The sequence below is a fragment of the Cervus elaphus genome, chromosome X, assembly GCF_910594005.1.
Source record: "Cervus elaphus chromosome X, mCerEla1.1, whole genome shotgun sequence".
In the NCBI taxonomy this organism is placed as follows: Eukaryota; Metazoa; Chordata; class Mammalia; order Artiodactyla; family Cervidae; genus Cervus; species Cervus elaphus.
The window spans coordinates 111,081,796-111,109,151 of record NC_057848.1 but is presented as its reverse complement, the minus strand read 5'-3'; the positions used below and the strand labels follow the sequence as shown (position 1 = coordinate 111,109,151).

The following is a 27,356-nucleotide window of genomic DNA, read 5'->3' as shown; positions in this document are numbered from 1 at the left end:
GGCCCCTTACCCACTACCCCTCCCCACCCACACATTTCCTTCTGTCATAACTTCCGGTGGAAAGAACCTTAGAAACCAGGGCTTTACGGAGGGTGTGGTGAATGTCTGCTATGACACAGGCTAAATCCTCCAGGAGATTAGGTGTTAATCTAATCTGTAGGTATAACACCACCACTGTAATGTGGTGTTAAGTAGAGACTAAAGCTGGGTATCCAATATTGTCGCAGACTCAAGAATCCTCAGACTACCTAGATCCTGGGAAGGATCTGTTCACTACCACCACCATTCCCAATCACCTTCTCATCTAAATTGTTTCATCCCATAGAGTGGAGGGTCTGAACCTCCCCTCATCTGATGCTAAGCTTCTTCCTTGACTCAGTTACCCTGAAACTGCTATCAAAGCTCTACTGTCTTGGGCTGGACAGAAAATGCAGTCTTGGCTCCCATGAGCACATCTATAGCTATCTTCCCTCCGACCTAATTCAAATCAGAATATCCATCCTTAGCTGTTTCCAGAGCTGGATCCCTGTGGAGACTGGCAAGGAGGTCTGACTTACAAGAAGATTTCAGAAATGAAGGAACAACAATGCTAGCTTCAAACTCCTCATCTTGCCCTGAATCTACTTCTCTTCCTGTGTCTGTATCTCATTTAATGGTATCATCACCCTTTCAGTCACCCAAATTTGAAACCTCAAAGTCATCATCAGTTTCTCCACCTCCCTCATCCTGAGAATCCAATCAGCTCTCCTGTCCTGTGTCTCCCAGCCATGTCCTTTCTGTGGCCACAGCCACTGTGCTAAATCAGCCTTTTATTCCCTCTAGTCACCATCAGTACTAGAACCCACGAACTGGCCTCCCTTTCTGAAGGCGCCCTGATCTCAAATCCATTCTTCATTCTGTTGCCAGATGTACCTTCCCCCAAACACAGATCTGACTGGAGACTCTATTTACATAAATTGATTATTTAGTAAACATTTATTGAGGCTTTCATATGTGCCAGGCACTGTGCTTATTTTCTAACCCATGTTAATTTTCCGTGGGTTAAAATTCCTAAGGGTTAGCTCAAATGTTACCTTCTCCAATATGTCTTCATCTCTCCAACCAGAATTAGTCTTCCCATTGATTCAACAGCATTTTGTTATTGTTACTTTTACTTGTTATTTGCTAGTTTTATTATTTTTTATTTATTGTTGACTGAGATCAAATCAGTCAATTCTAAAGGAAATCAGTCAGAGTATTCATCAGAAAGACTTATGCTGAAGCTGAAACTCCAATACTTTGGCCACCTGATCTGAAGAAGTGACTCATTGGAAAAGACCCTGATGCTGGGAAAGATTGAAGGCAGGAGAAGGGGATGACAGGGGATGACAGAGGATGAGATGGTTGGATCCATCACCGACTCAATGGACATGAGTTTGAACAAGCTTTGGGAGTTGGTGATGGACAGGGAAGCCTGGTGTGCTGCAGTCCATAGGGTTGCAAAGAGTTGGATATCACTGAGTGACTGAACTAAACTGATTTATTATCATCTGTTACTTTTATTACAACACTCTATCTTTTCTCTAAAAGGCAATACCATTATAGAAAGAATGTGAAGAGTCAAGAAAAGTACGATATCATTTATATGTGAAATCTAAAACAATACAATAGAAAATTCCCTGGCAGTCCACTGGTTAGGGCTCCGGACTTCCTCTGCAGGGGGCACAGGTTTGATCCCTGGTCTGGTTGGGGAACTAAGATCCTGCAAGCTGCTTGGTATGGTCAAAAAAGAAAGAAAGAAAAAATACAACCAATTAGTGAATGTAACAAAAAAGAAGCAGATTCATAGATACAGAGAACAAACTAGGGGTTACCAGTTGGGAGAGGGAAAGAAGAAAGAAAGAAAGAAAGTGAAGTCGCTCAGTTGTGTACTGACTCTTTGCGACCCCATGGGCTGTAGCCTACCAGGTTCCTCTGTCCATGGGATTTTACAGGCAAGAATAGTGGAGTGGGTTGTCATTTCCTTCGCCAGGAGATCTTCCCAACCCAGGGACTGAACCCAGGTCTCCCACATTGTAGGCAGGCGCTTTACCACCTGAACCACCAGGGAAGTCCCGGGAGAGGGAAAGGAGAAGGGAAATATAGGGTAAGGGAGTAAGAGACACAAATTTATGTATAAAATGAGCTACAAGGATATATTGTACAATATGGGGAATATAGCCAATATTTTATAATAACTGTAAACTTTAAAATTGTCAATTGCTATATTGTACATCTGTAACTTATATAATATTGTACATCAAATGCAGGTCAACTTTAAAAAGCAGGAAAAAAAAACAAAAAAAAATTAAAAGCAGGAAAAAAAGAATAGCAACAAGATGATACAATACTTAAAAAAAGAGAGCTAGAGAGAGAGTTGAGAAAAAAAAATCCTAGTCTCAACTGTTACATAGTAGCTATACAATACAGGGCAAGTGAACTTCCATTCTGAAAATCAGCTTCCTCAACCACAAAATGGATACAATAATATCCCTAACTCAGTTTGTTTTGTTTTGTTTTTTTTTTTTTGGGCGGGCGGGCCAGGTGGGGGCGGGCGGATTAGAGACAATGTCTGAAAAACATCTGACACTTAATAGGTGCCTCTCTCAATAGAGCAAGGATTCTTAACCTAGAGTTCATGGACCCTTAGAGGATATGTGAATAAAATTCAGGAGAGGGCCTAAGAATCTTCCTACAGAGTCAGACACGACTGAGCGATTGAAATTTCAGTTCAGTTGCTCAGTCGTGTCTGACTCCGCGGCTCCATGAACCGCAGCATGCCAGGCCTCCCTGTCCATCACCAACTCCCGGAGTTTACCTAAACTCATGTCCATTGTGTCAGTGATGCCATCCAACTATCTCATCCTCTGTTGTCCCCTTCTCCTCCTGCCCTCAATCTTTCCCAGCATCAGGGTCTTTTCAAATGAGTCAGTTCTTCGCATCAGGTGGCCAAAGTATTGGAGTTTCAGCTTCAACATTAGTCCTTCCAAGGAACACCCAGGACTGATCTCCTTTAGGATGGACTGGTTGGATCTCCTTGCAGTCCAAGGGACTCTCAAGAATCTTCTCCAGGCGAGGGTGGGTTGATCTGAGAGAACAGCATCGAAACATGTATATTATCAAGTGTGAAACAGATCACCAGTCCAGGTTGGATGCATGAGACAAGTGCTCGGGGCTGGTGCACTGGGATGACCCAGAGGGATGGAACGGGGAGGGAGGTGGGAGGGGGGTTCAGGATGGGGAACACATGTAAATCCATGGCTGATTCATGTCAATTTAAGGCAAAAACCACTACAATATTGTAAAGTAATTAAAAAAAAAAAAAAGAATCGTCTCCAACACCATAGTCCAAAAGCATCAATTCTTCAGTGCTCAGCTTTCTTTATAGACCAACTCTCACATCTATACATGACCACTGGAAAAACCATAGCTTGGACTAGACGGACCTTTGCTGACAAAGTTACGTCTCTGCTTTTTAATATGCTGTCTAGGTTGGTCATAACTTTCTTTCCAAGGAGTAAGCGTCTTTTAATTTCATGGCTGCAATCACCATCTGCAGTGATTTTGGAGCCTCCAAAAATAAAGTCAGCCACTGCTTCCACTGTTTCCCCATCTATTTGCCATGAAGTGATGGGACCAGCTGCCATGATCTTAGTTTTCTGAATGTTGAGCTTTAAGCCAACTTTTTCACTCTCCTCTTTCACTTTCATCAAGAGGCTCTTTAGTTCTTCTTCGCTTTCTGCCCTAAGGGTGGTGTCATCTGCATATCTGAGGTTATTGATATTTCTCCCGGCAATCTTGACTCCAGCTTGTGCTTCTTCCAGCCCAGCGTTTCTCATGATGTACTCTGCATATAAGTTAAATAAGCAGGGTGACAATATACAGCCTTGACGTACTCCTTTTCTTAGAAAGTATCTATTTTGTATATCTCTATGCGCATTTTTTCTGGGAAGAAGGGCCTTAGCTTCCATCAGCATTTTAAAGGGATTGCGAAACACAAGAGGTTAAGAACCTCAGTCATGGACCATAAAGACCTTGAGGGATTAGAGCCGACCTTTCAGGGTTTAACACGTGCTTTCTCATGCATATATAGTTTCTAATCTTCTCAATAGTCCCTTAAAGGAGGTGTTAGTAGTATACCTATTTTTCAGATGCGAAAACGAAAAAGCGGTTGAAAAAGGGAAGAGTTCCTACAGACGACCTAGCCCTTAGAACCCAGTTCCAGTAGGAGCTCATCGCCTCGGCCGCCTCCCACCTCGCAGGTTCGTATTCCCAGCGCAGCACACGACTGGCGGACGCTGCAGGAATCTTGACTGAGTGAAATCCACCTCCCGCGGCGGGCGCCGAAAAGCTCCGGGGGCGCGGAGCTCCGCCCCACGGCCGGCTGGGCCCGCCCCCGCTGCGGTCGGTATTGTCAGACGGTTCCCGGCGTCCCTCGGTTTCCCTCGGTAGTTTCCGGCAAAGATCGGGAGTTTCTAACGTGCCCCTTGTAGTCTCTCGGCTGCCGTCCTCGCCACTGCCGCCCCTCTTTTCGGCTCCCTCTCCCCCTCCCCCCCGCGGCCGGGCCCGACTGGCGCCTCTGGCGCTACGGGCTGGGCAAGATGGCGGCCTTCGGGATCTTGAGCTACGAACACCGGCCCCTGAAGCGGCCGCGGCTGGGGCCTCCTGATGTGTACCCTCAAGATCCCAAACAGAAGGAGGTGAGTTCAGAAATTCGGGCTTCCAGGGGGCCAGGGGCCAGCGATCGGCATAGGAGGAAGCACTGATGGCTCGGGGAAGCGGGGGCGGGGCGGCTCCGTGGGAGCGAAAGTCCCGAAAGGGGGAAGAGTAAAGTGGGCTGGTGTCGGAGAGTAAGACCTGAGGGAGGTGGGGGCTGGTTCCTGGACTAGAACCGGGAGTGATGTTGGGGCCACGCTGGAGGCGCCCCCTCTACACACACACACCCCAGAAAGTTGTCTGAGACGGCTGGGTGAAGTAAGGCTGCTTGTAAACTCGCAGGGGAAAAGTGCTGTTGAGCGAGCTCTGGGGGATTGGGAATCTTAGTACTGTGGGGGTGAGGGTGGGGTCCAAATGAATATAAGCGATTATTTTTAAATAACAATGTGTTATCTACTCCCCAGTCCTCTTCCTATTTTTTTCCACCCGTGTTCCCTTCTCTTCTGCCCTCTTCCACCACCACCACCTCCTCCCCCAAGGAAGAAAAAAGCTAAAATGTTGTTTTCCTGCCTCAGGATGAATTAACCGCCTTGAATGTAAAGCAAGGTTTCAATAACCAGCCCGCTGTCTCTGGGGATGAACATGGCACCGCCAAGAATGTCAACTTTAATCCTGCCAAGGTGAGACAACACTGTCAGGCTGAAGGAAAAGGCTGGAAGAATCTGAGAGGGAGCAAAGGCCCTGGGTTGGGAAGACATAAAGGGATGACCTAAATGGTGGTGTTTTCCTTCGTAACCTAATGCTACCACATTGGCATTTGCCCATCAAAGGCACATCCACCTTTCTGCCCCTTCTTCCCACCCTGAGGTGTAGTTTTCTTCCCTCAGATCAGTTCCAACTTCAGCAGCATCATTGCAGAGAAGTTACGTTGTAACACCCTCTCTGACACTGGTCGAAGGAAGCCCCAAGTGAACCAGAAGGACAACTTCTGGCTGGTGACTGCACGATCCCAGAGTGCCATTAATACTTGGTTTACTGATCTGGCTGGCACCAAGCCACTCACACAACTAGCCAAAAAGGTGAGGTACTGTTTCCTGTTCTTCAGGCCAAAGAGGGGAACATGAGTACCAAGTACCCTCTGATTCTCAGATTGAAATACATGGGTGTCAGCTCACTGGGGTAAGAGAGGTCTCACTGTTTGCAATGTCCATTCAGGTCCCCATTTTCAGTAAGAAGGAAGAAGTGTTTGGGTACTTAGCCAAATACACAGTGCCTGTGATGCGGGCCGCCTGGCTCATTAAGATGACCTGTGCCTACTATGCAGCAATCTCAGAGACCAAGGTTAAGAAGAGACATGTTGACCCCTTCACAGGTGAGTAACTCCTAATACCAGGGGTCTTACCACTAATCACTTCAAAGAGTGGTAGAGAAGCCTTGAAATTACCCTCCTTCCTCATCTATATTCCTTGCTTCTGCTTGTATCTTGCGTTCACTCAGTAAACATCAAGTGTCTTGAGTATCTACTGTATGTGTACTGGGCTATAAAGATAATCACTACCTAATCCCTGCCCTTAGGATGCTTATAGTCTAGTAGGGATGCTAAGGCCTCTGTACAAATCCCATAATTAAATATAGAAACATAGTGTCAAAAGCAGAGGCAGGGGCTTCCTTGGTGGCTCAGTGGTAAAGAATCCACCTGCCAGTGCAGGAGACGTGGCTTTGATCCCTGATCTGGAAGATCCCACATGCCTTGGAGCAACTAAGTCTGTGAGCCACAACTATTGAGCCTGTGCTCTGGAGCCCATGTGCCCCAACTACTGAAGCCTACACACCCTAGAGCCCGTGCTCTACAAGAGAAGCCACTGCAATGAGAAGCCTGTACTCCACCACTAGAGACTAGCCCCACTTACCACAATCAGAGAAGCTTGCGTGCAGCAATGAAGACCCAGAGCAGCCAAAAATAAATAAATAATATTATGTAATATAAAAAAAGTGGAGGCAGAAATTTCTTTGAGAATTCAGTGAACAGAAAGGTTATTTTCTTTTGGGGATACCTGGAAAAGCTTTAGGAAGGTGACATTTGTTTTTTTTTGTTTGTTTTGTTTTAATTTATTTTGTTGAAGTATAGTTGATCTATACTGTTGTGTTAGTTTCTGGTGTACACCAGAGTGATTCAATTATACATATGTGTGTGTGTTTATCTATATTCTTTTTTGCATTCTTTTCCATTATAGCTTATTATAGAATATCGAATGTAGTTCCCTGTGCTATACAGTAGGACCTTGTTGAAGGTGGCATTTGACTAGAGCCTATACAGGGATGAATAGGATTTAGAAACATGGTGACTGGGAGTGGGGGTAGGGGACAGAAGGTGTTCTAAGCAGAGGGACACTGTAAAATAGCCATCTTCCCATCTTTTTTCTAGAATGGACTCAGATCATCACCAAGTGCTTATGGGAGCAGCTTCAAAAGATGGCTGAATACTACCGGCCAGGACCTGCTGGAAGTGGGGGCTGTGGCTCCACTATAGGGCCCTTGCCCCATGATGTTGAGATGGCAATCCGGCAGTGGGACTACAATGAGAAGCTGGCCATGTTCATGTTTCAGGTAGGAAGGAGAGTGTGTCATGTGTGGCATGGAAATGAGCCTGACCTCATACTCTGCCAACATGGAGCAGAGTCCATCTGCCACCTTGCCCCACTCGTGGTTTTCCTCATCCTTTCATTTACTTTCTCTGCCTCATCTCTAATCGTCCCTGTTCAAAACTCATCCCCTTCCCACCCCTGGTGTCCATAGGACGGAATGCTGGACAGACATGAGTTCCTGACCTGGGTACTTGAGTGTTTTGAGAAAATCCGCCCTGGAGAGGATGAATTGCTTAAACTGCTGCTGCCTTTGCTGCTTCGAGTAAGGCCTAGGATTTGGGGGGGTCTCAGGAGGGTTTGAGGAGATATAAGGCACAAGAGCTGTGTCCCTTGGAGAGAACTGGGGGGGTTTGATCATCATGTCTTCACAGTACTCTGGAGAGTTTGTTCAGTCTGCGTACCTCTCCCGCCGCCTTGCCTACTTCTGTACACGGAGACTGGCCCTGCAGCTGGACGGTGTGAGCAGTCACTCATCTCATGTGATGTCCACTCAGTCGACAAGCACACTGCCTACCACCCCTGCTCCTCAGCCCCCAACTAGCAGCACACCCTCTACACCCTTTAGTGACCTGCTTATGTGCCCTCAGCACCGGCCCCTAGTTTTTGGCCTCAGCTGTATCCTTCAGGTAGGTACTGGGTGGTCCCATGAAAGTATTCATATTAAAAGGCATCTTGAGAAGAGTCACGTGCTTCTCCTGGAAAATGGGAGTGATTCTAACTTGGGGGCAAAAGTAGGCACTGAGAATTTGCTTGAAAATTGTTGGCTTCTCATTCATGGGGTGTTAGTTCCTTTTCAGTTAATACCCATCCAAGCCTAAATAGCAGACCCAAAGCCTTTAGGAGGGTAGATGAGGAGAGGGGCTCAGAGATGGGAGTGGTGCCACCCCAGGGACTCAGAATGACTTTGGATCAGAAGCCAAAGGGTGGGGTCTTAACAGTGGGCTTCTAGACAGGTAGCCATGGGAACTGAGTTTGACTTAGCTGTTTCTGTCTGGCAGACCATCCTCCTGTGTTGTCCTAGTGCCCTGGTTTGGCACTATTCACTGACTGATAGTCGAATCAAGACTGGCTCACCACTTGACCACCTGCCTATTGCGCCCTCCAACCTACCCATGCCAGAGGGTAACAGTGCCTTCACTCAACAGGTAAGTCTGACCAATAGCCCGGTACCCCCAGGGGACTGGGATGTGAGAGAAGTTACTTGTTCAGAAATAGTGACCTAGCCCCTGCTTCTGTTCTTTTAGCCTGGAGCCCTGGCCTTTTTTTTATGCCTTACTACATCCTTAAAGCCCTCCTTTTTGCAGGTCCGTGCAAAGTTGCGGGAGATCGAGCAACAGATCAAGGAGCGAGGACAGGCCGTTGAGGTTCGCTGGTCTTTTGATAAGTGCCAGGAAGCTACTGCAGGTGGGTGCCAGAAGACAGACAGTAAGAAGAATGTTTGAGGAAAGGATCAGGATGGTAAGGACATACAGATCTGAGAGTTGGTGTAGACCAGGCCTCTAGTTAAGTCTCCTTTACCACTTTTCCTCCTTAGGCTTCACCATTGGACGAGTACTCCATACTTTGGAAGTGTTGGACAGCCATAGTTTTGAACGCTCTGACTTCAGCAACTCTCTCGATTCCCTCTGTAATCGAATCTTTGGATTGGGGCCTAGCAAGGATGGGCACGAGGTAATAAGCAAGAAGGGGAAGAGAAGTGAAAAACAGAGCAAAAGCACCAGTATATATGAGGGGAAAGTGTGGTGAGGCATTGAAGCCAGAGGATGTCTGAAGAGACAACCCATCTTACTGAGCCTAGGATATTTTAAGATGGAGTCTGCTGCAGCTGCTAAGTCACTTCAGTCATGTCCGACTCTGTGCAACCCCATGGACTGCAGCCTACCAGGCTCCTCTGTCCATGGGATTTTCCAGGCAAGAGTACTGGAGTGGGGTGCCATTGCCTTCTCCATAGATGGAGTTTAGTTGCTGGGAAATTGGAACTTGGTTCTTTGTCCTCAACTCTACCTTACTTACCCTGTCTTCCTTTGGTCTCCAGATCTCCTCAGATGATGATGCAGTGGTATCATTACTGTGTGAATGGGCTGTCAGCTGCAAGCGTTCTGGTCGGCATCGAGCGATGGTGGTAGCCAAGCTGCTGGAGAAGAGACAGGCAGAGATTGAGGCTGAGGTTAGGGGCAGCGCATGGGGCAGTGGCAGTTGGGATCAAAGCCAGATTGAGCTGGTAGTGGGCCCAAAGTTGAAATTGTGAGAGTGAAGAAGTGGTAGAAAATGTACAGGGAAAGTTGAGGACATAAGGCAAAAGTAGAAAGGAGCGGAACCATGTAAGAGTTAAGAGTAGCAACCAAGGTGCAATTGGGAGATGGTAAAGAAAATGGGAGTCAGGGGAGGGGAGTGGAAGTAAAAACCTTGGGGATGGAGGCAAAACAGTCAGTAGTTCAAGGATTGCACATGGGCAAGTGAAGAAATAGTCGAAACCCAATCTTACAGTCTGTTCTTTCATCTTACAGCGTTGTGGAGAATCGGAAGCTGCAGATGAGAAGGGTTCCATTGCCTCTGGCTCCCTTTCTGCTCCCAGTGCTCCCATTTTCCAAGATGTCCTCTTACAGTTTCTGGATACACAGGCTCCCATGCTGAGTATGGACCTGCCACTCTCTGGTTCCCTCTGCCTATACTCAGCCATCCTGTCATCAGAAAGCATAGTGAAGGGCCTTCTGGGATATATTTCGGTCTTGAGCTCTAAGCATAATGACTTTTGGACATAATTCTAGTCTTTGATCATCTTACAGTTCAACTGTAAGTGGAAAAATAAAGACAAGAATAAGAATGAGAGCATGCAGTTGACGCATTTTCATGTATAAATAGCAGAGATGCTGTATTCCTTTAGGAGACAGTGTGTGGGGCAGAAGGTGGGGTAGGATAACCAACGACACTTTGTCCCTCAATAGTTTTGGTTTTGTTGGTTTTTTTTTTTTTTAATCATTCCTATTCTTGTCTACTTCAGGTACCTGGGAGCACCATGCCTTCAGTGTATTTCTTTCTGCCTGTCTCTTTTGTGCTCCTCTAACTCATCTTTTCTTCCCTCTCTCCAGCGGACCCCCGAAGTGAGAGTGAGCGAGTGGAATTCTTTAACTTGGTACTGCTGTTCTGTGAACTGATTCGACATGATGTTTTCTCCCACAACATGTACACTTGCACCCTCATCTCCCGAGGGGACCTTGCCTTCGGAGCCCCTGGTCCCCGGCCTCCCTCTCCCTTTGATGACCCAGCTGATGACCCAGAGCGCAAGGAGGCTGAGGGCAGCAGCAGCAGCAAGCTGGAGGTGAGTGAGCTTTTCCTTGTCCTAGATTGTTTCTTCTTGACAGCCCCATCTTCCTGGCTCTGGGAGTCCTCTGAGAATACTTTACCAAGTAAGGAGGGTAGGATTTGCTTAGTGCTTTGCAGTTTAGCAAGCACTCTCAAGTTATTTTTTTTTTCATTTGATTCTCACAACAGACCTGTGAGGTATTGTTTTTCTTTTGGGGGGAGCTGTGTCACACAGCTTGCAGGATCTTAGTTGCCCAACCAGGGACCATGGCAGTAAATGTGCCGAGTCTTTGCCACTGGACCACCAGGGAATTCCCCCCCATGAGGTATCCTTATCCTCATTTTAAAGCTGAGAGAAACCAAGGCCTGCAGAGGTTAAGGGACCAGTCAAGGCTTGGATCTGGAACCAGTGCTTTTCCCAGTATGGGCTCCTCTCTTCTACTCCAATTAACCATTCGAGATGGTGGGGAGCAACTCCTCAGGGCTAAAGCAGCTTCACTTCTGTTCTCTACACTCAGGATCCAGGGCTCTCAGAGTCTATGGACATTGATCCTAGCTCCAGTGTGCTCTTTGAGGACATGGAGAAGCCTGATTTCTCAGTAAGTTACATACTGGTGTGGAAGCATCCAGCTCCTGAGGTCCTTCCGTTACTCCACTTTGGGGAGTTTCTTTATGCGCCCTCCTCAATCCCTTTGTCTTCCTCTAAATGTTCTGCCCTTTCACCTTTCTCTTAGTTGTTCTCCCCCACTATGCCCTGTGAGGGGAAGGGCAGTCCATCCCCTGAGAAACCAGATGTTGAGAAGGAGGTGAAGCCCCCACCCAAGGAGAAGCTAGAAGGAACCCTTGGGGTTCTTTATGACCAGCCGCGGCATGTGCAGTATGCCACACACTTTCCTATCCCCCAGGTACCGTTCGCCAACACCTTCCGACCCTCTGTTCTGAGCCCAGGTTTCTGTCCAAGGACTTTGCCAAGGGGTTGGAGCTGTTCTTGAGGGTGTGGTATGCTGGGAAGGGTTGGAGTGCTGGGGTGCTGAGGGGCATGGAGCATGCTTTTGAGAGGAGGGAGAGTGATCCCTGCTGGAGTCTGATGGTGCCGCTGGGATGCAGGAGGAGTCATGCAGCCATGAGTGCAACCAGCGGTTGGTCGTACTGTTTGGGGTGGGAAAGCAGCGAGATGATGCCCGCCATGCCATCAAGAAAATTACCAAGGATATCCTGAAGGTTCTGAACCGCAAGGGGACAGCAGAAACTGGTGGGTTTGAGGCACCTGAAATGGATCTCCCCCAAAGAACACCTTAGTCAGTCTTCCCTTCCCCAGCATAGGGAACTCCCAGTCATGTCCCAATGTCCTGTCTCTTGGAGTCTCCTGAGAGCTCTAGTCCTTTTGAAACTTCCCCCCTCATTCCCCCCCTCTGCAGACCAGCTTGCTCCTATTGTGCCTCTGAATCCTGGAGACCTGACATTCTTAGGTACCTCACAGTAAGCCCCATACTACCCGCCCTCCCTCTCCCTTCCCTCCCTCAACCTAGCACCTCCCTGTATGTACTCCTCTAAGGTCCACATAGTCTGTGGTCCTCCAAACCTTTGCTTCACTGTTCCCTTCCCTTCATCCCTCCCCCACCCCTTCCTTGACCCTCCCTTCCCGTCTTCCCTCTTCCTTCCTTCCCTTCCTCCCTCCCTCCCTTCCTTCCCCTTTCCCTCCCCACCATAGCCTTCTCTCCATACCCCCCACCCCCAGTTGCCTGGTTATCTTCCCCGTCCTGACTGGTTCCTTTCAACTGTCCCCTCAGGTGGGGAGGATGGACAGAAGCGGCGACGAAACCGACCTGAAGCTTTTCCCACTGCCGAGGATATCTTTGCTAAGTTCCAGCACCTTTCACATTATGACCAACACCAGGTCACGGCTCAGGTGTGGGCCTAAGTCCAGCCCGCTTCCCACATTCTGGCCTCCTTGTCCTGTTTTCCTTCTCTCCTTATCTTTTTTCTCCCCCAGGCAGGCTAAGCCTCCTGTTTTCACCCCCTTTCCCCATCATCCTTTCCTGCTGCCCTGGTTCTTCCCACCTCTCTCCACTCCCATCTCACTCCCACTGCCCTTATCAGGTCTCCCGGAATGTTCTGGAGCAGATCACGAGCTTTGCCCTTGGCATGTCGTACCACTTGCCTCTGGTGCAGCATGTGCAGTTTATCTTCGACCTCATGGAATATTCACTCAGCATCAGTGGCCTCATCGACTTTGCCATTCAGGTGGGGGAGTTGGGGAGATGAGGGAGGAGGGAGTTTGTGCATTACAGGGTCACAAGGACAAGAGCAGAGGCTCAAGCCAGTGTCCCAGGTTATTTGGAGGGACCAAAAGGCTAGTGTCGTGGGAGTGGCCCGTGAGCTAAGCCAGCAGGAATAGAGACTCAAGTGCTCCCTGGGGAGGCCCAAGAGATGGGTTAGAGCACTGGGCACGGACTGTCCTTCTGCTGTGGACTTCATAGGATTGTATCCTGGACACTGGGTAGATCATTGATGTGGCTTGCCTTTAATAGAATAAAGGGCAGTGGCATATGCCACTGGGGCCCTTCCAGGCTGAGGCGTCTCTAGCAGGAAGGGGCTCCAGTTTTCTCACAGGAAGGGGAATGATGTATAACATTCGAGGCCTCTTCTTGTTTCTCAACCACTTGCTCTGCTAGCTGCTGAATGAACTGAGTGTAGTCGAAGCAGAACTGCTTCTCAAATCCTCAGATCTGGTGGGCAGCTACACCACTAGCCTGTGCCTGTGCATCGTGGCTGTCCTGCGCCACTATCACGCCTGCCTCATCCTCAACCAGGACCAGATGGCACAGGTCTTTGAGGGGTAAGTGGGGTTTCAGAATAACCAAAACCAATGGGGCCCCGGTGAAGGCTGTTGGAAATGACCTGCAGAGAACACATAGGGCTCTCACAATGCAGAAGTGCATGCCTTCCTGGTAGGGAGGGGAGAGAACATTGTGGAGGGACAGGAATCTTGGTGCACAGACCTGCCATTGCTCCAGGCACGACCTTGTCCCTTCTTGACAGGCTGTGTGGCGTAGTCAAGCACGGGATGAACCGGTCTGATGGTTCCTCTGCAGAACGCTGTATCCTTGCATATCTCTATGATCTGTACACCTCCTGTAGCCATTTAAAGAGCAAATTTGGGGAACTCTTCAGGTAAGAGAGGTGGAAGGTAAGGGGTAGAGAGTGGGGCCTCATCCCATCTCCTCGCTGCTGCCCAACTCAGGAGCAGAACACAGCCTACCACCCTGCTGTGTCTGCAGGGTCATTTGGGGACAGTGTCCTCTAAGTGTTCTTGGTCCCCAAAAGTGGGCCTCCTTCCTCATCAGCCTTGCTTCCAGCCCACGCCTGCAGGGCCCACGCTTCTCCCCGCTTCCTGGGGCCCCTGTGCCTTACCCTCACTGGGTTTCTTTCCTGCCCAGTTGGTCGGCTTTGTCCCATTTCCCCTCTTCTTGCCTTAAGGGCCTTGGTCCCTCATTTTCTCCTTTTTGTCCTTTTCTCCTCTTTCCTGACCATCCCTCTGGCTCACTAGCACTTCCTCAATACTGCTCTCTCCTCTCCCCTACCCCTGCAGTGACTTCTGCTCCAAGGTGAAGAACACCATCTACTGCAATGTGGAGCCATCAGAGTCCAACATGCGCTGGGCACCCGAGTTCATGATCGACACTTTAGAGAACCCCGCCGCTCACACCTTCACCTACACGGGGCTAGGCAAGAGTCTTAGTGAGAACCCTGCTAACCGCTACAGCTTTGTCTGCAATGCCCTTATGCACGTCTGTGTGGGGCACCATGATTCGGATAGGTATGGGGCGTACTGAGTGAGGCATGGGCACCACGCTCCCGCCTGATGTTGGGAGGGATGACTTGCCTGGGAGGTACCACAACCTTGGTTATAGCCGGGGTAGAGATGAAAAGTTAATGAGTCTGAGGTTTTGCCGGAACAAGGTTTTTGCTGAGGGCATTTGTACTTTTCCCCAGGGTGAATGACATCGCCATCCTGTGTGCAGAGCTGACCGGCTATTGCAAGTCACTGAGTGCAGAATGGCTGGGAGTGCTTAAGGCCTTGTGCTGCTCCTCTAACAATGGCACTTGTGGTTTCAACGACCTCCTCTGCAATGTAGATGTGAGACTGGGGGTGGGGGTGCACTGGGCAGTCCCCAGGGCAGGAGTCTGCTCCCAGTGACTGTGAGAGCAGAGGGACAGCTTTTTGCAGAATGGAGGTCCAGCACCCCGAATAGGAGAACTCTCTTCACACTGAGTCCTGGTGTGTGTCTGCTGTTTTCCTCCAGGTCAGTGACCTGTCTTTTCACGACTCCCTGGCCACTTTTGTTGCCATCCTCATCGCTCGGCAGTGTTTGCTCCTGGAGGATCTGATTCGCTGTGCGGCCATCCCTTCACTCCTTAATGCTGGTAAACTACCAATTCATGACCCCTAGAAAGTCTAGACCCCCAATGTCAATACACACTCAATGACCATACTCTCCTTGTTCAGTGTGGGGCTCCTGGTGGCACCAGAGGCCAATTCTGTTGTGTGCCTCAGGCTGGGAGGGGCCTCTTTCTGACCCTGCACCTGTATCCCCAGTCTTTCCTGTTCCTGACCTGTCCAGGTTCTCCCCTCTACACTATAGAACAGTTGGCTCCCTCACCTCTCCTCCAGTGTGTTATCTCCTTTTGCCTGACCTCAGCCACCCTTTTAGTGCCTCACCACCCACAAACCCACATGTAGCCCACCTTCATCCTTTCCCCTCCTCTATGTCTTCTCTGTAGCTTGCAGTGAACAGGACTCTGAGCCAGGGGCCCGGCTTACCTGCCGCATCCTCCTCCACCTTTTCAAGACACCTCAACTCAATCCTTGCCAATCGGATGGAAGTAAGTGACTCCATCCAAGCTAGCCTGCCAAGGAAAGTGTGGCTACCCTACCCCCACCGTTTCTACTTTGGCTTCCCCTGACTTCAGCTCTCTCCTCCAGACAAGCCTACTGTAGGAATCCGCTCCTCCTGTGACCGCCACCTGCTGGCTGCCTCCCAGAACCGCATCGTGGATGGAGCTGTGTTTGCTGTTCTCAAGGCTGTGTTTGTACTTGGTATGGGGATAGGAAGAGTGGTGCCAAAAGTGTGTATAGGGTGGAGCGCCAGCTAAACTACAAAGGACGGTCTTTCTCTCTCCTAAAGGTGGTCTCTCTGACCTTTCTGGAGGAGAGGAAGGAGGGAAGTATGTTTCTGTCCCATAGGGCAGGATTTGGGGAGTGCTGCTTCTGTGGCTCTGGGGCAGGTCTCCACACAGCATTGGGATCTCACTTTGCCCTCCGTATCTCCCACCCATGAACCGCAGGGGATGCGGAACTGAAGGGTTCGGGCTTCACTGTGACAGGAGGAACAGAAGAACTTCCAGAGGAGGAGGGAGGAGGTGGCAGTGGTGGTCGGAGGCAGGGTGGCCGCAACATCTCTGTGGAGACAGCCAGTCTGGATGTCTATGCCAAGTACGTGCTACGCAGCATCTGCCAGCAGGTCAGTCTCACCTTCTCCCGAAGACCTCTTAAATGCTGCTATATAATATAGTCCTGTTCCCTGTCATGATCACACCACCTCTCTGCCACACCTCTTGTCCCTCACCAACCCCTGGTTCATCCCCCTTATTCCTAACCCCCTCACTGGTTGCCCCAGTCCCCTGATTCTTGGCTTCCTCAGGAATGGGTAGGAGAACGTTGCCTTAAATCACTGTGTGAGGACAGCAATGACCTGCAAGACCCAGTGTTGAGCAGTGCCCAGGCCCAGCGCCTCATGCAGCTTATCTGCTACCCACATCGGCTGCTGGACAACGAGGATGGGGAAAACCCGCAGCGGCAACGCATTAAGCGTATTCTTCAGGTAGGCCAAGGTGACAGGGGCCCTGGAGGAAGCAGTGGGGCCTGAACCTGGGGTGAAATGATGGGAACCTTGAGAGAAAAAGAGAGGGGGAATTAAGTAGGAAGATTAACGAGGATATGGACAAAAGGTGGTGAGAGAAACAGCTCCAGCATGGGTTTTGAAGTCAGGCCAATATGGTCTAGACTCAAGAGTGAACCATTGGGTGAGGGCACACAACTGGCTGGAGTAGGGCTTTGGCTTATCAGTGGGAGACAGAGCATCTGGGAGGTCTAGGTTTTGGTCTTATGTGTCTGGCATGTTGGTCATAGCTCAGTGATGAGTAGTAATGCTGTTGGAAAGCTACTGCTCATTGAGTGGCTGCTTCATGCTGGGTACTGTGCTCAGTAATCTACATAGATTTCCTCAGTTAGTCTTTACAACCCTGTGAAGTAGGTATGAATATCCCTGTTTGAGCATCAATGAAACTGAGGCTTGAAGAGGTTAAGTAACTTGCCCGAGGTTCAGTAACTCACGCAGCTGGTAAGTTTAGAGTCAGTATAGGAGCCCAGGTCTGCCTGCACCCTTCCTGCCTCACCACACTGCTGCAGACATTCATGTGACTGGGGGGTGGAAAAATAAAGCTGTTGAGGAAAACCTAAAGGAATGAGGCCTCTTCAGCTGAGAGAAGATAATGCCTCAGAGAGATTAACTAAGACTAGCCCTCGGGTCTGTAAAGGACTTTGAAAACAGGAGTGGCGAGCCTCAACGTCAACATCAAAGATTTAAGTTAAGCATTAAGCAGAACTTCCTGATGCTGAGGAATGTGAGGCTCTGGAGCAGGAAACTGGGGAAGATGTGAAATTTTTCCAAAACCACTTTTGAAATAGGATAGATTTTTTTCAGCCATTTTGGATTATTTACGTGTGATCTTTCCTAAAGAGTGGAAGTCGAGGGCCCTTTCAGACCTCCAGGCATATGTGATTCAAGGTTGTGAGAGATCAGGGGCTGGCATCAGGGTACTAAGTGGCTGGGATGACACAGTGATGACTAGCTTGCTGATGGGGTCTCTGTCACAGAACTTGGACCAGTGGACCATGCGCCAGTCTTCGTTGGAACTGCAGCTTATGATCAAGCAGACCCCTAACAATGTGAGTGGTTCCCAGACCCTCTCCCATACTCACTTCCAACAATATGTGTCAGGGAAGGGGGCTGCCATAGAAGAGCCTAGGTTCTACCTTTGGGTTCTGGAGATAAGAGAGGATGGGAAGATGGCGGATGTGTAGAGTTGATGATAAGGGGCATGGGTTGAGAGTGCTGGGGCTGTGAGCTGTGGGGAAGGTTGGCAGCTGTGGTAGTAGAGGCTGTTTCTGTGGCCACAACTGTAAGGGGGTATGTAAAGAAGACAGTGGGGCACTGGAGAAGTACTACAAGGTGGTGGAGGGCATGACGCCCAACAGAGTTGTGTCCCTACCCTCCCATCAGCCTCCACGGGTGCCTTCCTCTGTCCTCATCTCCTATCTCTCCTACTATCTCTTTGCCTTTGGCAGCGGCTAACCTATTTACCTGCCCTGTGCCTTTCATCCTCCTTAGGAGATGAACTCCCTCTTAGAGAACATCGCCAAGGCCACAATCGAGGTTTTCCAGCAGTCTGCAGAGACAGGGTCATCTTCTGGAAATGCTGCAAGCAACATGCCCAGCAGCAGCAAGACCAAGCCTGTGCTCAGGTTGAGTAGAAATGTGTTAGGACCCATCCACTTCTGAGTTTTCTCTTCCAGTAGTGTAAATGATTTCAGCTGCCCGGAGATGTCAGGCATGTCCATCTAGAAAAGAGAGGAGGGATTGTTCCAGCCTTGCCTGGCTCCTCTGTAACCCTGCGTGTGCCATCTCTCCAGCTCCCTAGAACGCTCCGGTGTATGGCTGGTGGCTCCTCTCATTGCCAAACTGCCCACCTCAGTCCAGGGGCATGTGTTAAAGGCTGCTGGGGAAGAGTTAGAGAAGGGCCAGCACCTGGACTCCTCTTCCCACAAAGAACGTGATCGACAAAAGCAAAAGAGGTAAAGCGGCAGTTGTGGGGCTGGGATTGCGGAGTGGAAAGGAGAGGAGGCCCAGGGAGGAAGAGAAGTTGGGGCAAAGAGGTGAGGATCAAAATCAGAAAAAGGTACAATCGGAGGAGAAGAGAGATGGTCAAACAAGAGGCTAGATCTTAAAAGAGTAGAGTTGGGGGCTTGGAGGAATGAGGTTGGAAATTGCCTGACCTGGTCCTGTTCTTTTTCTTCTCCTCCTGTCTCTAGCATGTCCCTGTTGAGCCAGCAGCCCTTCTTATCTCTGGTGCTGACATGTCTGAAGGGCCAGGATGAGCAGCGTGAGGGACTCCTTACCTCCCTCTACAGCCAGGTCCACCAGGTATGGGTCTTTGGGCCTGGAGCTAGGCAGGAGGGCAGAGGAGGATGCAGCCAAGAGGCCACCTATGTACTCTTAATCTTCAGTATTTTCTGACAAGAACACCCTGTTTGACACAACGAAATCCCTGAGCTGTGTGTTGTACTTGTTTCTGTCTTAGATTGTGAATAATTGGAGAGACGACCAGTATTTAGACGATTGCAAACCAAAGCAGCTAATGCATGAGGCACTCAAACTGCGGCTCAACCTGGTGAGAGGGGGAGCTGGGAAGAAGGAGGAAAGGGGTGGAGCTAGGACCTCAGACAAAGAAGCCCCAGCCCGGGGAGGCGAGAATGCAGATGAGGACCCAGGCTTGCCTGGATCTTCATGTATTAACCCAGCTCTCCTAGAGGACGTGGGACCTGAAAGTGGTTAAGGAGACTGTATCCTTGCAGGGACCCTGCCTCAGTATTGTAGATTCTGGCTGGGCCTGAGAAGCCCTAGACACCTGTTGTGGAGTGTTCAATGAGATCCTGGATGTCCTTTGGTCCAACTCCATCATTATATAAGTAAGGAAACCAAGGCCCAGAGAGGTCGAGAATTAAGTCATTGGCCTGAGATCATGTAGCCCAGGTTCTAATCTGAGCTTCCTTAAAGGCTGCTTCTGCCCCTGAGCCATCTGACTGACTTGTTGTGGCCCCGGCAGGTGGGGGGCATGTTTGACACGGTGCAACGCAGCACCCAGCAGACCACGGAGTGGGCTGTGCTCCTCCTGGATATCATCATCAGCGGCACTGTCGACATGCAGTCCAACAAGTAAAGCATCCCCCTCCCCTCCCTCCACTTTCATCCCCAAGAGGAGCCCCTCCCCCAAACCAGGTGCATGACCGTGGCAGTAGATGTGGCTGACACTTTGGGCTCTGAAGTCCAGGATCTGGGGTTTCGTTTCTTTTTTTTTTGGATCTGGGGTTTCTTAACATGGTTTGGGTGCCTGCTCCCTGCTCATGTCCAAGCTGGCCATCTCTGTCTGTCTGAAACTCTTTCTCCTCTGGTTTTCTCCCTGGCTTCCTGCTATAGCGAGCTCTTCACCACTGTCCTGGACATGCTAAGTGTGCTCATCAATGGGACCCTAGCTGCGGACATGTCCAGCATCTCCCAGGGCAGCATGGAGGAAAACAAACGTGCCTACATGAACCTGGTGAAGAAGCTGCGGGTGAGCAGAGGGAGCGAGGCCTAGAGGCCTCCTCCCTCTTCCTTGAGGGAGTCCAGCCTCAGTGATATCATCCTGCCCCTCTACCCTTCCCTCACACATCTGTGTCTTCTTTGTTACTTGTTTAGTGAGGATTTACTGAGGGTTTTCTTCGGGCCAGCTTCTGTGCTGGCCCCTGAGAGGTCCCATTCCTGTTTCCTGTGTCCTGAAACTCTTGTCCTGTCTTCTTGTGCCTGCAGAAAGAATTGGCGGAACGCCAGTCAGATAGTCTGGAAAAAGTTTACCAGCTGCTGCCACTGCCCAAGCCGACTCGAGATGTGATCACGTGTGAGCCGCAGGGCTCCCTTATCGACACCAAGGGCAACAAGATTGCTGGCTTCGACTCTATCTTCAAGAAGGAGGCACGTTCCATTATCTTCCTACCCCCTGCTTCCTGCCTCCCACCTTTGTTCCCCTTTGGGCCAGAGCCTCCCCTGCTTTTACCTTGTAGCTGCAACAAGTTCATCGGCCTCCATGAGGAAGCAAGAACCGTCACTGGGGTGTTGAGATAATCACTTAATTTTCCTCAAGTATCTTCTCCCTGTCTTGGGAGTCTCATTCTCTTTCCTTGGTCTCTCCTTTCACCCCTCCCCACTACCCATCATCCCCACCACCTTTGTACCTGCCACCCATTTCTCAGCACCCCAATCTCTTTCCTCTGCCCCACCCACAGCCCATTCTGCTCCACCCCAGCCTGCACCCCACCTATCTGCCTGGCCGATGGCCCACATCTCTTTAATCCCTGCATCTTTTTCCTCCCATCCACCTATCTCAGCATAGTTTTCTCTGTCCCCTCTTTCTGTGAGTTGCAGTATTTATTGAGTAGTCATCATCATTGTGTGTAGTAGAGGGAGAGGAGAATAAGGATCTGGGGTTCCAAATCTGAAGCCCAACCTGTTCCTATAGGTGTTCTCTTCATTGTTTTCCTGCTTATTTGTCTCTGTCTATCTTTCTGTGTCTCTCTTTCTCTCTCTCTCTCGGCCTGTCTCTCTCTTCCTGTTTTTCTCGCTCTCCCTGTCTCTGTCTGTCTCTCTGGCTGCCTTCAGTCTCTCACTGCCTTTTCTTTCTCTGCCTTCCTGTTTCTATATCTGTCTCCCTCTGACTGTCAGTGTCTGTCTCTGTCTCCCTCTGCTCCCTACCATCCCCTCTTCATTTTCCCTCCCCTGTGTGTATATCCATGTCTATCTGTCTTCCTCTCACCATCTTCCCTGAATCTACCCATGAACTTTTTTTTTCTTTTGTTGCCAACAGATACTTTTCCCTCTCCTGCAAGCCTTCAAGGTCTGTGTTGTAATTTCCAAGTTTCAGCAGCTCACTATTTCTCATTTTCTGGAGCAGGGTCTTCAGGTTTCCACCAAACAAAAGCTCTCTCCCTGGGATCTTTTTGAGGGCTTGAAGCCATCAGCGCCACTATCTTGGGGCTGGTTTGGAACAGTCCGGGTGGACCGGCGCGTGGCCCGTGGAGAGGAGCAGCAGCGGCTGCTGCTGTACCACACACACCTGAGGCCCCGGCCCCGCGCCTACTACCTGGAGCCACTGCCACTGCCTCCAGAAGATGAGGAACCCCCTGCCCCCACCCTGTTAGAGCCTGAAAAAAAGGCTCCAGAGCCCCCCAAAACTGACAAACCTGGAGCTGCTCCACCCAGCACTGAGGAACGCAAGAAGAAGTCCACTAAGGGCAAGAAGCGCAGCCAGCCTGCCGCCAAGACGGAAGTGAGCACCGCTGCTGCTGTCCCTGTGCATGTCTTTCCCAGCCCCCTTCTCTTTCTCATCCTGGTTGTGGGAGGGCTGGGGGCATTTGAGGAAGGGGTACTTTTAGAATTAAAACAATGAGCCACATAGCTCCACCTCCTGCTCTGCCCTCCTTTCCCACTTGACCCCAGCCCTCTCACCTTCCTCCCCTGTCGTTCACACAGGACTATGGAATGGGCCCAGGCCGAAGCGGCCCCTACGGAGTGACAGTGCCTCCAGACCTCCTGCACCATGCCAACCCTGGCTCCATCTCTCACCTTAGCTACAGGCAGAGCTCCATAGGCCTCTACACCCAGAACCAGCCACTGCCAGCAGGTGAGTACCAGCCACTGGGTGCGAGGGACTGACCCAGACATTCCTCCCATCTGAAGGGTGATGCCACTTCTCCCAGGAGCTATGGATGCGCGGGGCGCTGAGCAGGGGACGGAGGGACAAAGAGCCTAAAGAGGTCAGCCACCTCCCCTTTCCAGGTGGCCCCCGCGTGGACCCATACCGCCCCATGCGGTTACCGATGCAGAAGCTGCCTACCCGCCCACCTTACCCTGGAGTGCTGCCCACGACCATGACTGGTGTCATGGGACTGGAACCTGGCTCCTACAAGACATCTGTGTACCGACAGCAGCAGCCTACAGCGCCCCAAGGACAGCGCCTTCGCCAACAGCTCCAGGCAAAGATAGTGAGAGGGGCCGTAGGGAGGGCCGTCAGGGAGAGGGGCTTTTGAAGGTCACAGGAATTTGGGGTCTTCACAAGGACATGCAGAGTGGGAGATGCAAGAAACGAGGTGGCAGAAAGCACTTCCAGAGTTTGAGTTTGTTTCCTTTTTCCCTCTAACAGAGTCAGGGGATGTTGGGACAGTCATCTGTCCATCAGATGACTCCCAGTTCTTCGTACGGTTTGCAGACCTCCCAGGTAAGGGCGCAAAATGGGGAGACTTGGGGAGCTTGAGGCAGGCTGGTCTGCACACCCCTGGCTCTGACACCCGCTCTCTTCCTCCCCTCCAGGGCTATACTCCTTATGTTTCTCATGTGGGATTGCAGCAACACACAGGCCCTGCAGGTACCATGGTGCCCCCCAGCTACTCCAGCCAGCCTTACCAGAGCACCCACCCTTCTACCAATCCTACTCTTGTAGATCCTACTCGCCACCTGCAACAGCGGCCCAGTGGCTATGTGCACCAGCAGGCCCCAACCTACGGACATGGGCTGACCTCCACTCAAAGGTACCCAAGTGAGCCAGAGATGGCGGAGACACTGAGGCTTTCGATTTGGGAAAACCTGGGCCTGGATGTGGTGAGACTAGTCAGAACTTTTGGAGGCATTAACAGCATGTACCTGGCCACTTGGCCTGTCGACATAAAATGCCAGAGCTGGAAGGGGAACTGGTGGCCAGTACTCTCATGCCTGCTTCCCAACATTTCTTTGAGAACTGAAGAGGATAAATCACTTATATGCTTATGAGAAGGAAAGACCTGGAGTTCATAGATGCAGTGTGTGGGAAGGAGTCATCTAGCTACCATTAGAGCAGTTTAGTGCTGGAATGGACCAGCGAACACATCCTCCCACCTTACTGAATGTCAATTAGGCCTTACTTAAGACATTGTAATCGTGTCTTGAGGTTCTGCAGCTTAGGGTTGAGAACACTGGGGGGTGGACCAGAAGAAAAGTCCCTTAGAGATACTGATTAAGTGCCCATTGTGTGGCTAGCACTATACTAGGACCAGGTGGGGTGAGGAAAGCTATTTGAAAAAAAAATCCAAAGTCCTTCACCACACAGAATTTTTGCTCTAGCTGGGAAGAAGAGACTTATTCAGAAGAGTACCTAGACAACGTGGTAATGAAAGATACAGTCAGCTGTGCAGTTGGGTGCTGTGAAATAAAATGGGAATTCAGGAAAAGTGGGGGATGATATCATTGTGGGCCTGAGTCATCAGAGAAAGTTTCATGAAGGAGGTCTGACTTGAGTTGGCCTTTGAAGGATAGCTGTGATTTGGATTTGTGGGAAAGAGGAGAAGGAGGGGGATCCCAGTAGAGGACGTAGCATTAACAAAGACATGTAGGGTGGCTGGGAGGACAGGCAGGAGAAGAGCTTGGCTAGAGTTTAAGATTCATGCCAGGGACGGAGTAGGGATAGGTTGGGAGTGGACAGGTTGAGGGAGAGCTTGGAATGCTTGGCACAGGGTTGAGACACAATCCCAGAAGGCGCTCTTGATCAGGAAAATGATGTGATGATTTGGGTATGTTGAAAAATTAACGTGGGTCTCATGGAGAGGATGGGCTTCCCTTATAGCTCAGTTGGTGAAGAATCTGCCTGCCAATGCAGGAGACCTGGGTTCGATTCCTGGGTTGGGAAGATCCCCTGGAGAAGGAAATGGCAACCCACTCCAGTTTTCCTACCTAGAGAATCCCATGGACAGAAGAGCCTGGCAGGCTATTGTCCATGGGGTCACAAGAGCAGGACATGACTTTGCGACTAAACCACCACCACGTGGAGAGGATGCAAAGGGAAGGAGACAGAAGACTTTAGACAGGAACCCAGCCAGTAACCTATTGAGGTGAAGTACAGATTGGGGTCAGGAAAGTGTAAGGAGCAGTAGAACTCAGCAGTCTTCAAGACCCTGACTATAGTAATAAGCTGAACAACCTCAGTGAGTGTTGATAGAATAGCTAGCCTATGCTCAGGCTGTGTTTCATTTCATAAGAGAAAAACAGCTACAATAGAATTGAAAAATCCCTAACCATGAAGGTTGCTGCTGCTGCTAAGTCGCCTCAGTCGTGTCCGACTCTGTGCAACCCCATAGACGGCAGCCCACCAGGCTCTGCCGTCCCTGGGATTCTCCAGGCAAGAACACTGGAGTGGGTTGCCATTTCCTTCTCCAATGCATGAAAGTGAAAAGTGAAAGTGAAGTCGCTCAGTCATGTCCGACTCTTAGCGACCCCATGGTCTGCAGCCTACCAGGCTCCTCTGTCCATGGGGTTTTCCAGGCAAGAGTACTGGAATGGGGTACCATTGCCTTCTCCGACCATGAAGGTTAGGAGACACTATAAGTAGGGAGTTGTCTTTGCTTCTCATTCCCCAACTTAGTAATCTGTCAGAAGCCAAAAAGGCTCTTCTGGTTGGTGACAGAAGTGAATGAAATGGCCTGTTGGTGTTTCTTTGGGGTCAGAGACCTGGGGCTCATCTGCCCCTCTCCCCCCACAGCCCATGCCTTGATCTCTGCCTTTCCTTGTCTTTATAGGTTTTCCCACCAGACACTGCAGCAAACACCCATGATAGGCACCATGACCCCACTGGGCCCCCAGGGTGTCCAGGCCGGCATCCGGTCGGCTTCCATCCTGCCTGAGCAGCAGCAGCAGCAGCAGCAGCAGCAGCAGCAGCAGCAGCAACAGCAGCAACAACAGCAGCAGCAGCAGCAGCAGCAGCAGCAACAGTACCATATCCGGCAGCAGCAGCAGCAGCAGCAGCAGATCCTGCGGGTAAGGCCCTGGGATTTCATCTGGGACCAGGGAGACCTAGGAGGAGGAGGATGGGGAAGAGGGCAAGGAGAGGCACAAGCTCTTCTGGGTGGTTCTCCTATTATACAGAGTGAAGTAAGTCAGAAAGAGAAAAACAAATGTCATATATTAATGCGTATATGTGGAATCTAGAAACATGGTACTGATGAACCTTTTCTCAGGGCAGCAGTAGAGATGCAGACATGGAGAACAAACTTGTGGACACAATCAGAGGGATTGAGAGGGTGGGATGAATTGAGAGAGTAGCACTGAAAAACATACATTACCACATGTAAAATTAGAGCCAGTGGAAATTTGCTATATGACTCATGGAGCTCAAACCTGGTGCTCTGTGACAACCTAGAGGGGTGGGAAGGGGGTGAAAGGGAAGTTCAAGAGGGAGGGGACATATGTACACCTGTGGCTAATTCATGTTGATGTATGGCAGAAATCAAACAAATATTATAAAGCAATTGTTCTTCAATTTAAATAGATTTTTAAAAAAAGACAAAAAGATAGTGGCAGTGCAAGTACCTTAAGTACCTGCAGGGGAGCTGGCACGTAGTGGCGCCTTGAGAAGCTAGTTCCCTCCCTCCCCCCTTTTCCAGGGGTCCTGGTTGGAGAGAGTTGGGGGTCATCTGCTGGGCACTCCAGATTAGATTTTCTCTGCAGCTGCCTGAGCACGGAAGGCAGCAGACCCAGAGTTCCCTGTGCTTCCTCTGCTCTCCCTGTCCCTCCACCACTGAGGTTCAGCCCCTTGCTCTCCTTACATGGATCTCTTCTGTCTTCACGGCAGCAGCAGCAGCAACAGCAGCAGCAGCAGCAGCAACAGCAGCAGCAGCAGCAGCAGCAGCAGCAACAGGCACACCAGCAGCAGCAGCAGCAGGCGGCACCGCCTCAGCCCCAACCCCAATCCCAGCCCCAGGTAGCTGCTGGGCTCCAGCCCCCACCCCCCGCCCCCAGTGGGGCGGCAGCGTGTGCAGCTAGGGAGAGGCAGGAGGCAAGCCCAGGCCCTCTACAGGGCGGGGGGGGGGGGGACGTGAAGATGGAGAAGGATGGGGAACATTCGAGTTCCATCTTCCATGTCCTGTTTTCATCTCAGTTCCAGCGCCAGGGGCTTCAGCAGACACAACAACAACAACAGACAGCAGCTTTGGTCCGGCAGCTCCAACAACAGCTCTCTAGTAAGCCTGCCTTCCTGCCCAAGGAGTGCCCCCACAGAATAACTGGGGGAGCGGGAGAGGGGTGGAGGGTAGAGGTCAAAGTAGCTGAGGTGATTGCTTCAGGCCCAGCTTGTGGGGGGAAGCATTGCCTGAGCGGCTCTCCTCATGCTTGGCTCCCCTCACCCCTGCTTGGCTGCCCATCCCTGATAGTCTCTGTTTTTCACAGACACCCAGCCACAGCCCAGTACCAACATATTTGGACGCTACTGAGCCACCTGGAGGAACTGCTTGTGCACTGGATGTGGCCCCACCGTTTCCTCTTAATTCCCAGTCCTCTTCCCGGGCTAGCACCAGTAGTGGTTGGGGCTCTTCCCTTAGGCTCCATTTTTAATGAGTTTTTAGTATTTTTGTTAATGTGAGGCATTGAGCTGTTGGGTTTTGTATATTATTTATATAGAGACCCCAGAGCTGTTGCACCCAATACACAGAGCTTCTTTGCAAAGGAAGTGTGTGAATCTGCGTGTCTGGGAAGGGTGGGCTCTTGGAAGGGTGTGGGGGCTGGACCAGCAAGTCAGCACCTTCATTCTGTTCAGATCATCTCTCCTGTTCACCTTCCACCCCCTACATTTCTGAATTCTAATTGGGTTGCTACCATCTCTTCCTTTCTCTAACCTGGCAACACATTAAGACTTGGAGCCTTAGTCTCTCAATAAGGGCAGCTCATCTTCTCATCTAGATGGTGTGACTTCTGTATAGCTTGTCTCCGTGGAGGAAACACTGCTGGGATTCGAGAGGAGCCACTGGACCAGGGGAAGAATCACTGGAACCTGATTCTC

General features: G+C 50.4%; 1 protein-coding gene across 9 annotated transcripts; it reads left to right on the top strand.

Moving 5' to 3' along the window:
- The first annotated feature begins 4,416 nt into the window (after positions 1-4,416).
- On the top strand, positions 4,417-27,022 carry MED12 (mediator complex subunit 12). Of its 9 annotated transcripts, none has more exons than XM_043896207.1 (46): positions 4,417-4,718; positions 5,250-5,354; positions 5,562-5,753; positions 5,890-6,046; positions 7,100-7,281; positions 7,471-7,581; positions 7,691-7,945; positions 8,318-8,464; positions 8,624-8,723; positions 8,854-8,990; positions 9,355-9,486; positions 9,827-9,953; positions 10,409-10,638; positions 11,141-11,221; positions 11,357-11,527; positions 11,730-11,874; positions 12,041-12,091; positions 12,413-12,531; positions 12,723-12,866; positions 13,298-13,461; positions 13,665-13,796; positions 14,215-14,442; positions 14,619-14,763; positions 14,930-15,050; positions 15,408-15,509; positions 15,610-15,723; positions 15,972-16,147; positions 16,328-16,507; positions 17,563-17,634; positions 18,077-18,210; positions 18,379-18,540; positions 18,778-18,889; positions 19,047-19,136; positions 19,572-19,681; positions 19,943-20,078; positions 20,315-20,476; positions 21,366-21,827; positions 22,031-22,181; positions 22,337-22,542; positions 22,701-22,775; positions 22,868-22,922; positions 22,998-23,085; positions 25,102-25,339; positions 26,154-26,282; positions 26,460-26,541; positions 26,747-27,022. In XM_043896207.1, exons 1-46 carry the CDS (start codon positions 4,620-4,622, stop codon positions 26,788-26,790), a joined length of 6,555 nt encoding a protein of 2,184 aa, XP_043752142.1. In that variant the 5' UTR covers positions 4,417-4,619; the 3' UTR covers positions 26,791-27,022. The 9 variants fall into 9 exon arrangements, with proteins under 9 accessions (XP_043752142.1, XP_043752140.1, XP_043752139.1 ...); XM_043896211.1 differs by having other exon boundaries at positions 4,418-4,718; positions 21,453-21,827; XM_043896205.1 differs by having other exon boundaries at positions 22,337-22,533; positions 22,868-23,085.
- The last annotated feature ends 334 nt before the right edge of the window (positions 27,023-27,356 follow it).